Source organism: Cryptomeria japonica, chromosome 10, assembly GCF_030272615.1.
Source record: "Cryptomeria japonica chromosome 10, Sugi_1.0, whole genome shotgun sequence".
Lineage (NCBI taxonomy): Eukaryota > Viridiplantae > Streptophyta > Pinopsida > Cupressales > Cupressaceae > Cryptomeria > Cryptomeria japonica.
The window spans coordinates 460,864,411-460,877,681 of record NC_081414.1 but is presented as its reverse complement, the minus strand read 5'-3'; the positions used below and the strand labels follow the sequence as shown (position 1 = coordinate 460,877,681).

Genomic DNA, 13,271 nt, shown 5'->3' with positions numbered 1-13,271 from the left:
GCCCAACACAAAAATTCGCTCACAAACCAGAAACCCTCAAAAAGCCTTCTAAAAAGCAAAATCGTTTTTTTATTATAAAAAAACAATAAAATAAATCTGGAAAATATTCCAGAAAGAAGGGCATGAAATTCGCCAAACTTTAAAGAATCCCATTGACCCGCTTTGATACCATGAAAAATAAATTGAATGAATGATTCAATAATCGGATAATGTATATATAGAGATTACAAGACGACGTTCTAAATTAAGAACAAGTCGTTTAAAGTGAACTACTAAAAAGCTAAACACTAAATAAAGCTTAAAAGCTAATTAACTAAAAAGAAAAAGCTAAATGCTAAATAAAGCTTAAAAGCTAATTAACTAAAAAGCTAAATGACCATTAAACAGGGAACTAAATATAGGTGACCAAAATATAATTAAATATTCTAATAGTTTTCTCTACATCATCCTTACAACCTAAAGTCTCCCCAATCAGCATGCGGCGTGCCCTATTTGCTTTCGTAGAACCCATTGGTCTACCACATTTACACCACGCAGGAGATTCGTGCACTGTCTGCACCAGATATCATTGTGTGGCCCCCATTTGGCAAGCCCCTCTCTAATGCTCCCGAGACCAAAGATAAGCCTTGACACCATTCATGCCTATCTGGGCTGAAGCCTTGTGTATCTCCTTGTTGCAATTGTCAATCCAAAGGAGGAAAGGCCTCAGAGGAGGAGCAAAATCGTCCACGTGAAGCCAATCACCACCAAGGCAAACAAAACCCTCACCGTCTCTCGCCATTCCTATGATTCTTTCCAGCCCCTGACACCTCTCCATTCTAACACAATTGTTTATGATCCAATTCACAATATCCTCCGACTCCAATTCAAGGCACCAAGCTAAAAACACAGAGGTAATGTCCACATTTGTGCGGTAGCGGAATTGGGCATTGATGTACTCGTCGCCCAGGACGATCTTGACACAACTGAGGAAGTCCTTGTCTTCGAATAAGAAAATGTGTCAATCTTTCATCTGAAATGTGCCCTCAGAAGGCCACCATTTGTTTGGAGGATTGCAGAGAAAAAATGACTCCATACCATTCACTCTCTGGATTTCGCACACTCAGTTTGCCAAACTTCACCAAGATGCAGAAGGAAAGCACCCAACCCACCCACCTCCTCAAATGCTAATGCTTCTCTCAGAAGCCACACTATCAACTACCCAACAAAGAAACATTTATGAACCATAAACAACTCTCCTCCTTGTCCTTGCCAACTTGGGTGGAATCTAAAAATTCGAGCTCATAAGAAACTTGGTTATTTTCCCTAACAAAATTAGAATTTTGAACACAAGAGGTTTGCATCGAACATCCACCACTGCCGACATCACCATTAATGCCTACCCCAAACAATTGTCTGCAGTACAACATCCAATCCCACATCCAGAGTTCGCACGAGTGATATCAATTTTTACTTGTCCCCATTGGTCTTGAGCCTGAAAACAAATCTCATCGAATTGCAATCCGTCTCATCCTCATTAATGCGAATGCCATCTCATTCTTGATAAGGCATATTCAACCTTCTAAAAACACTAGTGCCAAATCAACCTTCCATTTTTACCTCGCTACTTGAATAGATGGGATTTCATTATACCATTTGATTTCACCATTTTGTTGTTCAACTGCGTCTTTAGCTAGCACATCCGCTTCTTGGTTACCATCTCTTAGCATATGGGATATCTTGAATTTTTGAAAACTTGTTAGCTGGTGTCTGATACACTGAATAGTTTTGTCAATCTTCTAGCAGGCAGATTCCCCTTTCAGTATAGCCTGTACTACTATTTGTGAATCTCCTTCCAAGTGCAGGTTTACCACCTCTCTCTTTTTTGCCAATTGGATCGCCAATAGAGCAGTGTTAGCTTCAACTTCATTACTCCTAAACCTTGATTGCACCTAGCCAAAACAATACCATTATGATTCCTTGCCACACACCCAACACCTGAGGGACCTGGATTCCCTTGTGCAGCCCCGTCAAAGTTTACCTTAATCCAATCCCACTCTGGAGGTGACTGATTTGTCTTTGGTTTCTTGCCTCCGCAAATGAGTCAAGTTTTTTGAAATTCGGAGGAGTCATTAAAATCAGTGAGGAGAAAGAATGGTCGAAAGAGCGTTTTGAGTCACAGATGTTCTCAGAAGGGTCGAAGGAGTAAAATCGCAATTTTCTGGGGTCAATTCTGACAACTTATTTTCAGGAAATTTTGCATTTTTGCTTTTTTCTAAATTTAGAAAGTTTTGTTTTTGTTTTTGATTTTTGGGTCTGCTTTTTTCTAAAATTAGAAAGTTGCTTTTTTTTTTCGTTTTTGTTTCTGGGATCATAGGTGTAATTGGGTCAGGAGAAATATCAAGTCAGGAGAATTCATCCAAAATAAACTTTTGAATCCAAAGGAAAATTTCCGGAATGCTAATTGAAGATAATGAAAATTGACAAGTCTGGAACTTGGATTGAGGATTTCCTTGTTCAAATCACTAAGATTGCTTATCCATGAAAGAAATTCTTGGCTAGACACCAAGTCCGTCCAAGCAAGGTGAAAAGTTCTTTGGCATCAAGCAAAGTCTGCCCAAGGATAGCATAACCTCCCTTTCCTAGTGTGAAGTCCGCCCAAGGAGTGGGTGAAGAAAGAGGTTAAGTTTTGGCACTATGAAGGAAAGAGTCAGAAAATATGGCTAAGTGCTGGTGGATAGCAAGAAAGTGTTGAGTCAAGATGGAGTTCACATTGAAATTCCTTACTCCTATGCTAAGTCCGCTTAGGGAGGTCTGCAAAATCTTTTTCTATCATGAAGTCCACCCTAGGCAAGGGGTAAAATTCCTTGTGGTATGACCAAGTCCGCCCTCAAGGCAGGGATAAATTCCTTGTCTATCATCCAAGTCTGCCCTATGCTAGGTGAAAGTTCCTTATCCATCAGCAAAGTCCGCCCATGATTGAGGTAAAAATTTGATTAAGTGTTGGCACTTGGAAGGGAAAAGTCAGAAATTTTGGTTAAGTGTGGCAACAACATGGATATTTTTTTGAAGAAACATGAAGTCTGCCCTTGAGGCATAGCAAAAAAAATCCTTGTCAAAGCTGAAGTCCGCCCATGTCATGATGAAATGTTCCTTGAGCTTAGCAAAGTCCACCTTGGAAGGGAAGAAACTTCCTTCACCTCATGCAAAGTCTGCCCTGCCATCTGAGAAATAATTCCTAGTCATGATGAAGTCCGCCCTTGGTGGACAAACGAAAGTTTGGCAAGGATTAAAGCAAGTAAAGGCAAGATAAAGTTTGCCCAAGTTTTGTAAGAAAAACAATAAGGTGAATAAAGCAAAATAAAAGCTAAACACGAGGAATTCGCCCAGCTGAAAGAAGAGTTTGCAAATTCTTGGCAAAGTGTTGAAAGAAAGGAAAAAAGGAATTTAAGCAAAAGTTTGCCCAAGTATTGCAAAGAGGAAATTTTTGCAAGGTAGCAGGAAATAAAGCAAAAAATGAAGTCAAGAGGAAACTCACTTTATCTTGGAAGAGTATTGGATTTAAAGCAAAAAAAAAAGGATGTAATTCACTCAAGAATAGGCTTCTAGAATAAAGCAAGAAAAGAAAAGAAATTGCCATTGAATTAAAACACAAAAAAACAAGGAAAGACAAGGATTGAATTCCCTATAAACATAAGCTTTGGCAGTCCACTATTCACAAGTTGCTTCTTATACTTGAAAATTGGAGCTCTTGGAAGAATTCCTTTCAAGTTTTTAGGCAGATTCTCAAAGTGAAATTGCAGGTGCAAGGCGATTTAGGGAAGAAATCAGGCCAAGTTGAGGAATTTCTTCAATATTTTTCGGGCCTAGAAGCATTCTCAAGGCAGAATTTTTAGGATTTCGCACTTCAAATTTCCCTTTTTCAGTCTGAATTTCTAATTCTCAGACTTGCACATGGATTTCCACCTCATTCTTAGGAAACCAATCCATAACTTAGGGTTGTGAAACCGTAAAACCTCTATACAGACCAGTTAGGGTTACATGACGCGACAAGCTGACGTAATTAATCAAGGTCAACATGAGACTACCTGACTTAGGGTTAGGGTTCTAGATGGCATAAGTTCTTCCTCTCCTTACCTCCCAACTTGATGATACTTCCCCTCCCTTCTCAGAGGAAGACAATCTCCTGCACACACTTGGCCAATTCAACCAGTTAGATCAAAATCTTGTCCTACTCTGACATTTCAAATATCATTAACAAAAGTGAAACATCATGTCATAATGTTAACTATCTAGTCATCAATTTAACAATTATGAGTCATTGATTCATTATTGTAAGCACAATTAGCATCATTCAATTATGCATACACATCTAGGGCACATTCATTTAACTTAAACATGAACATCTAGGGCACGCTTAAACATCTTGTAGGGATATCATAGAGCAACTAGGGCACACATACAACATGGCGTAATGACAGTATATAAACAACTAGGGCACAAGTGGGATGTAACACAACTCAACACTCTAAATTCTACTTCTAAACCTATCCTAACAGCCTGCAGAGAAAAGGGAAGAAGGAAAACTTAATATGAAAGGAGGTGATGCACCAAGATGAGAGATGTTCCTCTTCCCACCTGAAATGACACAAAGAACCAATTGAAACACCTTGGAGATGCACAAACTTCAGTTGCATGAACGACCTCAAACGCATGTATGGAGGTTAGAATTTGTTGAGTGTCATAGGGGAGAAGGTTTCCCACAAGTCACACTCAGAAAACTTGTTAACACAACATAGACATGAGAGAAAGCCACAAAACATTCACTTAACATAGACATTAGAGAAAGCCTCAAAGCATACACTTATAATGAAGGTAAGGAAATATACACAATATGCATAAGTTGAAGGGAGGCAAGAAAGACAAATTCAATTCATTCTAAGGCCAATGGCCAAACTTACAGATTCAAAAATGTAAGAAATATACAAGTGTTCAAGAGAAGTGAAGAGCATAAGAATAGCTCAAGCCAGCAGGGAGAGAATCCTTTACAATGAGGCTTAACAACCTTTATATAGAAAACTGGTCATAGAGGAGAGACCATTGGTCAAGGAGAGACACTTGTGTGTGCAGAGGAATGTCAGTCTAGGAATGCAAGGAAGTGTATGCACTTGACATGGTGTACATGCAAGCAACCCAACCTGGATTGCCTGACATTCCAGAAGGTGGATTGCCTGACATTCCAAAGTCAAAGCATGCAGGCCTGCCATGAAGGCCATCAAGTAACCATAAATAAGTATGGCCATGTACTCCACTTGATGGAAATCCTGCAAAAATCCTTAAATGCGCCCCTGTAGCTCCATGAAGAAAGTGTACAAGTTGCAAGAGTTTGTGGAGCATTAAGAGCTTTGAGTGTTGATCACACCATTTGGAAATGTTGCAAGTCGTCGGAAGTCGGAAGTTGGGAACTTGGGAATTTAGAGGTTCCGGGAAGGAAAAGGCTTAGGAACTTGGGACTTTTGTGATTTTGGGGTTCTGGGAAGGAAAAGGCTTAGGAACTTGGTAATTTCGGGATTTCGGGAAGGAAAAGGCTTAGGAATTTGGGAATTTCTTGATTTTGGGGTTCCGGGGTCATACAGGCAAAGGCATGGGAACTTCGGGATCATGAGATTTCGGATTTCCGGGGTCAAGGAAAGGCAAATGCCTGGGAACTTCGGGACCACGGGATTTCGGAGTTCCGGGGTCAAGGAAAGGCTAAGGCTTGGGAACTTCGGGATCACAGGATTCTGGAGTTTCGAGGGCAAGACAACTCAAAGGCTTGGGAACTTCGAGATCACGGGATTCCAGAGTTCCGGGGTCAAAGAAAGGCAAAGGCTTGGGAACTTCGGGATCATGGAATTCTGGAGTTCCGGGGTCAAGACAATGCTTCACACTTCATGATTCCATTGTTTTTTCCTTGATCAACTGGGGTAGCATTGGTCCGTAGAACATATCTCTGATCAGTTCTCACTGATGGACCAAGGGTCTCATAAAAATGACAACAGGTACTCCAATTGGATGGTTATTTCACCACCCTCTTCATTATCCAGTTATGTTTTTTTTTTAATTTGAATCGTGATATACTTTAAATTTTCTGTTTTGCTTAAAATATATTACTGCTCCTATACTGCTGTCACAGATTGATTCAGCCATGTGTATTACATTTTGAATCTTTTATTTAATTTTTACCATTTTAATGCATCACCTGCCGTCTTGTGGAACATGGTTTTTATTGTTTTATATAATTTGGAATGTATGAGTTTGAAATTCAGTACATTATATGAATATTTAAACTTAATTTTGATGTCATGTACAGTTAAACCTGTATACACACACACGTATATATGTACATATGTACATACATGTACATCTATATGCAGACGTGTATATATACACTATATAGATGTGTATATACACTACATATATGTGTGTGCGTGTGTGTGTGTATGTGGAACATAGTTTTTATGTAATTTGGACTAGATGAATTTGAAATTTTTGCTCGAAGACATTATTTTAAATTCATGGATCTCAATTGATCATAGATATTTCCTTTGCTTGTAGGATGATTGAAGAAGTTGGCTTGAAATTCTTGGAACACTTGCGTGATATTGTTCCAGTCTTGATTGCATTTTTGAAAGATGACACACCAGCTGTTGCACGGCAGGCCGTTACTACAGGGGCAAATTTGTTTCGAAATACACTGGAACAGGTGGCTCTGCAGGTGTGTTGCATGTGTTGATCCTTTGATGTCTAGCATTTTTGTTTCGTAGTGGCATTTCTGTTTCATCTATAATTATTCATTTACATTGTCTGTATAAGTTTTGTGAAACTTCACTGGTACCATGACATGACTATTTTGAATATGGCTATGCAAGATAGTTAACCAAGGGGTGACATTATGTGGACTATGAAGGATGATGAACTTACTCTATTCAAATGGTTTTCTAACAATATAGATAATTAGTGATGAAATTATTAGTAAGAGAAAACAAGTTCAAATCTGAATGAAATGTACATGACATTGGCATATAAGGTATGGTATCATTGTCATTTGAGATTATGTTGTCATATTCTCCTTTTGCTTTGAAGTCTGATAAATATTCTTTTCTATTCAGGGCATCTATTCAGGTCATTTAGACAAACAGATTGAAGATTCATGGGCATGGATGGTTAAATTCAAGGATGCAGTATATCCGATTGCTTTCCAGGTATGCCCTGCATTCTTTTTTAACATTTACTCTGGTGCCTAATTTTAATAGGACAAAAATGGTGACTAGCGGAAATGAAATCTGTGCTGAAGCCTGGAGCTGATGGCGTAAGATTGGTGGCAGTGAAGTTTGTTGAAACAATGATACTACTCTTTACCTTGGATCCCAGTGTCTCCCGACAACCACCACCTCCCCAACACAATAATGATGGTAAATTCTTTTATTGAATCTATTTCAGCTAAAATATTCCAGGGCATGGTAGTGATTCGGAACTTTTTCAGTAGGTGGTCGGAACTTTTTCAGTAGGTGGTCCAATATAACAATTTTCTTGAGATTTTGTTTTCGATGTTGAATACGTTATCTTGTTTCTTGCATTGGTTTCCTTTAATTATATGACATACACTTTAGCAAAGTCAGTTGATACAAGAACCATAATTTTTTAGGTAACTTGTGCCTTTGTTTTAGGTGTATATCTGCAAGAAGAAAATTAATTTAAAAAAAAATATGAACAGGGAAATCGAGGGGCTTTGATATATCATGGATACTTGAAAGTCATCATCCTATCCTCGATGCTGCACTGTTAGGACAGGAAGCTAATAAAAATCTGGGTCTTCTATTGGATCAGCTGCGGCTGCCTGACGTCAAAGTGCTTCATAGTTCAGTTGCCATCGTTCTTATAAATAGGTAGATGACTAAGTCATTGTTTTGTACTTTGTGCATCAGTTTTTAAATCTGCTTCTTTTAGGACATGCTTTATCATCATATGAATTTTTATCCTTAGAGATGTGCTATATACTGATGCAATCCAAATGCAGTTAATTTTATTATTGTTTTTATAACTACCGAAATAGTTAAATACTAGGACATCTAGATGCCAGAGGCATCCTTGCTATTTATTTGTAAAATGATGTCTCAATTTATATCTTTTTAATATTTACGGTATGGTCATGATGGCCATATTGAATATAAAAGGTGATTTGTCATATTTTTTTGTTTTAAAATCGTCAAATTTATAATAATCAACAAATATAACTCAAAATTTAGGTTAGTTTTAAGCCCTTCAAAATTAAACTGTGCAAGGTTGCACTGAAATAATTTATATATATAATAATGGCTTTTCTTGTTTCAGTCAGTTACTGGAAAAATACAAACATGGCAGCTAATAACATATAAAGAAAACCTTCTGCAATCATGTCAGCTAATAACATATAAAGAAAACCTTCTGCAATTAGAATGATGGATATTAAAGTACAAAAAAGCATATTAAAAAACACCCCAATGGTTGTGGAAGCTGCAGAAAATGAAAGAATGATTAGACCTGCTCCAGACGAAGAAAGTAGAGAGATTGTTCTCTAATAGAGCAGAAGCCATACTTGTGGATCCAATATTAACCTTTGTTGACTTTCATAAGCCACCCACAGGAAAGTATAGTTTAAATGAGTAGCCAGGCCCAATTAGAAATAATAAAAACCCAGTAACATACATGGTGTTTATCATCTATGAGGATCCTATTGCCCATCCTCCTTCCTGTACTACTTTCCTAGCTTTCATTTCTGCGGTCGCTGCATATTTATCCTACTGCATACTTAAAATTGATGTTGGTTTTAATGAGAAAATCAATCCCGTGATTATCTGATTCTATTTTTATCCTACTGCATACTTAAAATTGATGTTGGTTTTAATGAGTCCCGTGATTATCTGATTCTATTTTTATTATGCATGGTTGAAAGGCGTTCCAGCCCTTCATGTTTGGCACAATAAGTTGATTGTCAAAATAAAACCCACTTTTCCAACAGACAATAATACACTTTCATCCATTTGAGGACCACCATCACATTCAGTATTCAACTGGTATTGCAGACTTTAAAAGGCTTGTAAATAATGGGAAACACACTTACTGATCAAGAATGGCTAAAAGATTGTTTTTAGACTAAGAGAGCAATAATATTAGAGATAGTGAGAATCAGTGTGACAAATTTTTATTAGGGGTAATAATGATTTCTGGGATAAGAAAATATATGGAACCGAAAAGATATGGTGAAACACATCAAGGCACTATAATTTAAAAAAATATGTACCAAATAGTCAAAATATTACAGTAGTATCAACCATGCCCTAGGACCAAAGACACAAGTGGCATCAGTAAGGATTTTTGAAAAATATGTAAGACATCGTAAGGTGTCATCAGGGGTTTTCTAAAAATGATGAATTTTTGATGGCATCTTTATATGGCAATATAACATTTGGGAAATGAGAATTCTTGGGAAGTGCTGGTGATTTTCACTATTAGGGTATGCTATCACTGAGAGCTAGTACATATATAAAATAATCATTACATTTTCTTTTCATGCATGAGCTATTTTGCATTTGTGGAGTACATAGAAGAAGCACGAGGATAAAAAGGTAAGAAGATTATAAATATTCATATGTTTTTAAGATGAAATTATAGCCGTGCTTTTTTTATGACACCTCGAACACAAAATAAAATACTAAGTATTCTATCCTTTCTTGAACATAGAAACCTCATATGCTAAACATGTGATCAAATAAGGCAACCCCAAGGTTTACAATGCGAGCAATCAACTTTATATTGTGGATAGACATAGTGTATATGATGTGATAATGCTGGTTAATGCAAACAGACTTACGTTTTGCTGGAATGTGGAACACTTAACTAACTTGGAAAATAAACGACAAAAGATGAAAAGATAAGGAAATCCGAGCTAACACTTAACAATGTAAGAAATGATTGCTGACTTGATGAAACCAAACCAAGCTTTGCTTTGCCATGAGGAAACCACTGCATAAAGATGGTGCGATCTCGTATGGGCGAGCAGGTGATTCACATATCATGTAATATCTATTAGAATATTTAATTATATTTTAGTCACCTATATTTAGTTCCTTGTTTAATGGTCATTTAGCTTTTTAGTTAATTAGCTTTTAAGCTTTATTTAGCATTTAGCTTTTTCTTTTTAATTAATTAGCTTTTAAGCTTTATTTAGCATTTAGCTTTTTCTTTTTAATTAATTAGCTTTTAAGCTTAATTTAGCTTTTAGCTCTTTAATCTTTTACTTTAACGTTATGTTCTAATTATAGAACATCATCTTTGAGTATCGTTGCCTTGATCAGCTTGTTTTGGGCAAGGAATCTCGTCCTACAACAGCAGGCGATGATCAAGACAAACATGATGTGAAGAATCGAGAGGCTGTCATGCTTTTCAAACTCTCTGTCACAGATGATCAACTCCCACAGGTGCCTTCAGGTAAAACAACAAAAGAGATCTGGGATCTTTTGAAGGATCTTCATGAAACGTCCGACAAGAGCTGAGCTTTCTTTCTGAAGAATATGTTGTTTTCTATCATGATGGATGAGAACTCATCTATCCAGGAACATCTTACGAAGATCAAGGACATCCGTGATCAGTTAGAAGCTATAGGCCGAACCATGGTGGAAGAGGATATGGTAGTGATCACGCTGAAAAGCCTTCCCAGATCCTATGAGCATTTCATTGATACGCTCAATATCTCCTCTACTAGTGTTGATTTGAAGTTTCCTGATCTTTGCAACAAGCTGCTCCAACAGGATCGATGGAAGCAGCAATTTGGAAGCAGCGCTAGTTCATCCACTGAACAGGCTTTCTCAGCCTCAGCTTCGCATAAGTACAAGGGTAAAGCTCCGTCCTTCCAGCAGAAAGGACAAGGTCAAGGTCAACCTTAGCAGTCTTCCAAAAAGAAGAGCTTACAGTGTTCCTACTATCATATATATGGCCATTTGGTGAAAGATTGCCGGAAATTGATAGCATCCCAACAATCCAAACAGGGAGGGTCCAAGCAGAAAGCCAATTGTGCCACGCATCCTGATCAGAAGGAATTTGCCTTATATGCGTTCATGGCCCAAACCTCCTCTGATGATGTTCAATCATCGACTTGGTACATTGACTTTGGAGCCTCTCGACATTTCACACATCGTCGGGATTGGTTTACAGAGTACATGCCTTTCACTGATTCAGTGATCTTTGGTGGAGGTGAAGAGTATACTGTTGTCGGCAAGGGCAATGTTCATATTTCATCTGGTGGGAGAGATTTAATATTCCTCAATGTATACTTTGTACCTGGTATGAAGCTCAATCTACTGTCAGTCAGTTAGATTATGCAGCATTCACCACCGCTGGATGTCGTCTTTGGGTTGCACAAGTGCACCATTGTTGACAGGGAGACTCGCACTACAGTTGCAGTTGGTATTGAGGATCATGGTCTTTATAAACTTGTCGATTCTACTGGTTCTCAAGAGCTCGCCATGGCAGCTAGGAGTACTTCCATCAACACTCTTTGGCATCAACGATATGGGCATCTCAATGTCCACTATCTCTCTTAGTTGGTTCGAGAGGATCTAGTCGTAGGATTACCTGAGATTCAAACTCAGAATCATGGAGTTTGCAGAGCGTGTCAAGCTGGAAAGCATCATAGGACTTCGTTTTCAGATGGAGACGCTTGGAGAGCATCCAAGGTCTTGCAACTCGTTCATGTAGACATCTGTGGTCCCATGAACACTCCTTCAGTCACTGGATGCAGGTATTTTCTATTATTTGTTGATGATTTCAGCAGACGCATGTGGGTTTATTTTCTTAAGCAGAAATCAGAGGTGTTCACCATGTTTCAAACGTTTAAGGCCTTAGTGGAAAAAGAGTCTAGCTGTCAGATAGTCACTCTTCGGTCCGACAATGGAGGGGAATTTTGTTCTACAGAGTTCACCAACTTTTGTGCATCACATGGCATTAAGCATCAGCTTAACACACCTTACACCCCATAGCAGAACGATGTTGTTGAGCGCAGGAACCGTACAGTCACTAAGATGGCTCGGTCTATGTTGGAGCATAGAAATGTTCCAAAACACTTTTGGGCGGAAGCAGTCTTCACTGCAGTCTACCTTCTGAACTGATCTCCCACAAAGGCCGTTAAGAAGATGGCTCCAGAGGAAGCTTGGTCTGGCAGGAAGCCTAAAATCAGTCATTTGAAAGTTTTTGGCTCTACAACTTATGTTTGGATTCCAGATGCCACGCGCACCAAATTGGATCCAAAGAGTTAGAAATTGATGTTCATTAGCTACAGTGACAACCACAAGGCATATCTGCTGGTTGATATAGACACTAATCACCTCATATTCTGTTTGACTTGGTGAGGATATCTGCAATCTGATCTTCTGTAGGAATGTACTGCAGTATCACTGATCCATCTTCAACATGCTGGCGGATGAAATGACAATGAAGCTCCACATGCTTTGTCCGCTCATGGAAGACTGGATTTTTGGTTAATTTTAGAACCCCTTGATTATCACAAAACAAGGGAGTAGGTCCTGGTTGAGACATTTGCATGTCTGCAAGCATCCTACATAGCCAAATTGCCTCACATGCTGCCTTAACAGTTCCTCGATACTCTGCTTCGGTTGAGGAAAGAGCTATTGCCTGTTGCTTCTTGCTGGTCCATGTGACTGCACCTGTACCCAAGCTGAAAACATACCCAGAAGTTGACTTTCTATCATCAACACAACCTGCCCAATCTGAGTCTGTAAAACCAACCAGCCTAGGATCTTTGCTTTTGTTGTACAGAATGCCAAAATCAGGAGTGCCCTTCACATATCGAAGCACACGCTTCGCTGCAACCCAATGTTCAACTTTTGGGGCTGACATGAAGCGAGAAATATAGCTCACAACATAACTGATGTCAGGTCTAGTGGCGGTGAGATAGATGAGGCTGCCCACTAGTTGCCTGAATGAAGACTCATCCACTACAGGTGAATCTGATTTAGTTGATAATTTGAGCCCTATCTCCATAGGTGTAGATGTAAGTTTACAATCTTGCATTCGAAACTTATCTAGTAGGCTCTTGGCATACTTTGACTGAGAAATGAATATGTGGCTATCAGTCTCCCAAACCTCTACACCGAGACAATAATGGAGAAGTCCCAAATCTGTCATATCAAAATGCTGACACAAATTCTGTTTGACTTGCATGATCAGATGTGCTGCATTGCCAGTAATGATGAGAG

The 13,271-nt window shown here is 38.6% G+C and overlaps 1 protein-coding gene across 2 annotated transcripts in view; it reads left to right on the top strand.

Annotated features, from left to right (window-relative positions):
- Positions 1 to 13,271, top strand: part of LOC131067516 (uncharacterized) — a 195,141-nt gene that overhangs the window by 28,353 nt on the left and 153,517 nt on the right. For both annotated transcript variants that reach the window (XM_058002548.2, XM_058002547.2), the window contains exons 2-5: positions 6,577 to 6,736; positions 7,131 to 7,223; positions 7,316 to 7,433; positions 7,736 to 7,907. In XM_058002548.2, the coding sequence (XP_057858531.2) occupies positions 6,577 to 6,736; positions 7,131 to 7,223; positions 7,316 to 7,433; positions 7,736 to 7,907 (543 nt within the window). The remainder of the gene's footprint in view (positions 1 to 6,576; positions 6,737 to 7,130; positions 7,224 to 7,315; positions 7,434 to 7,735; positions 7,908 to 13,271) is intronic.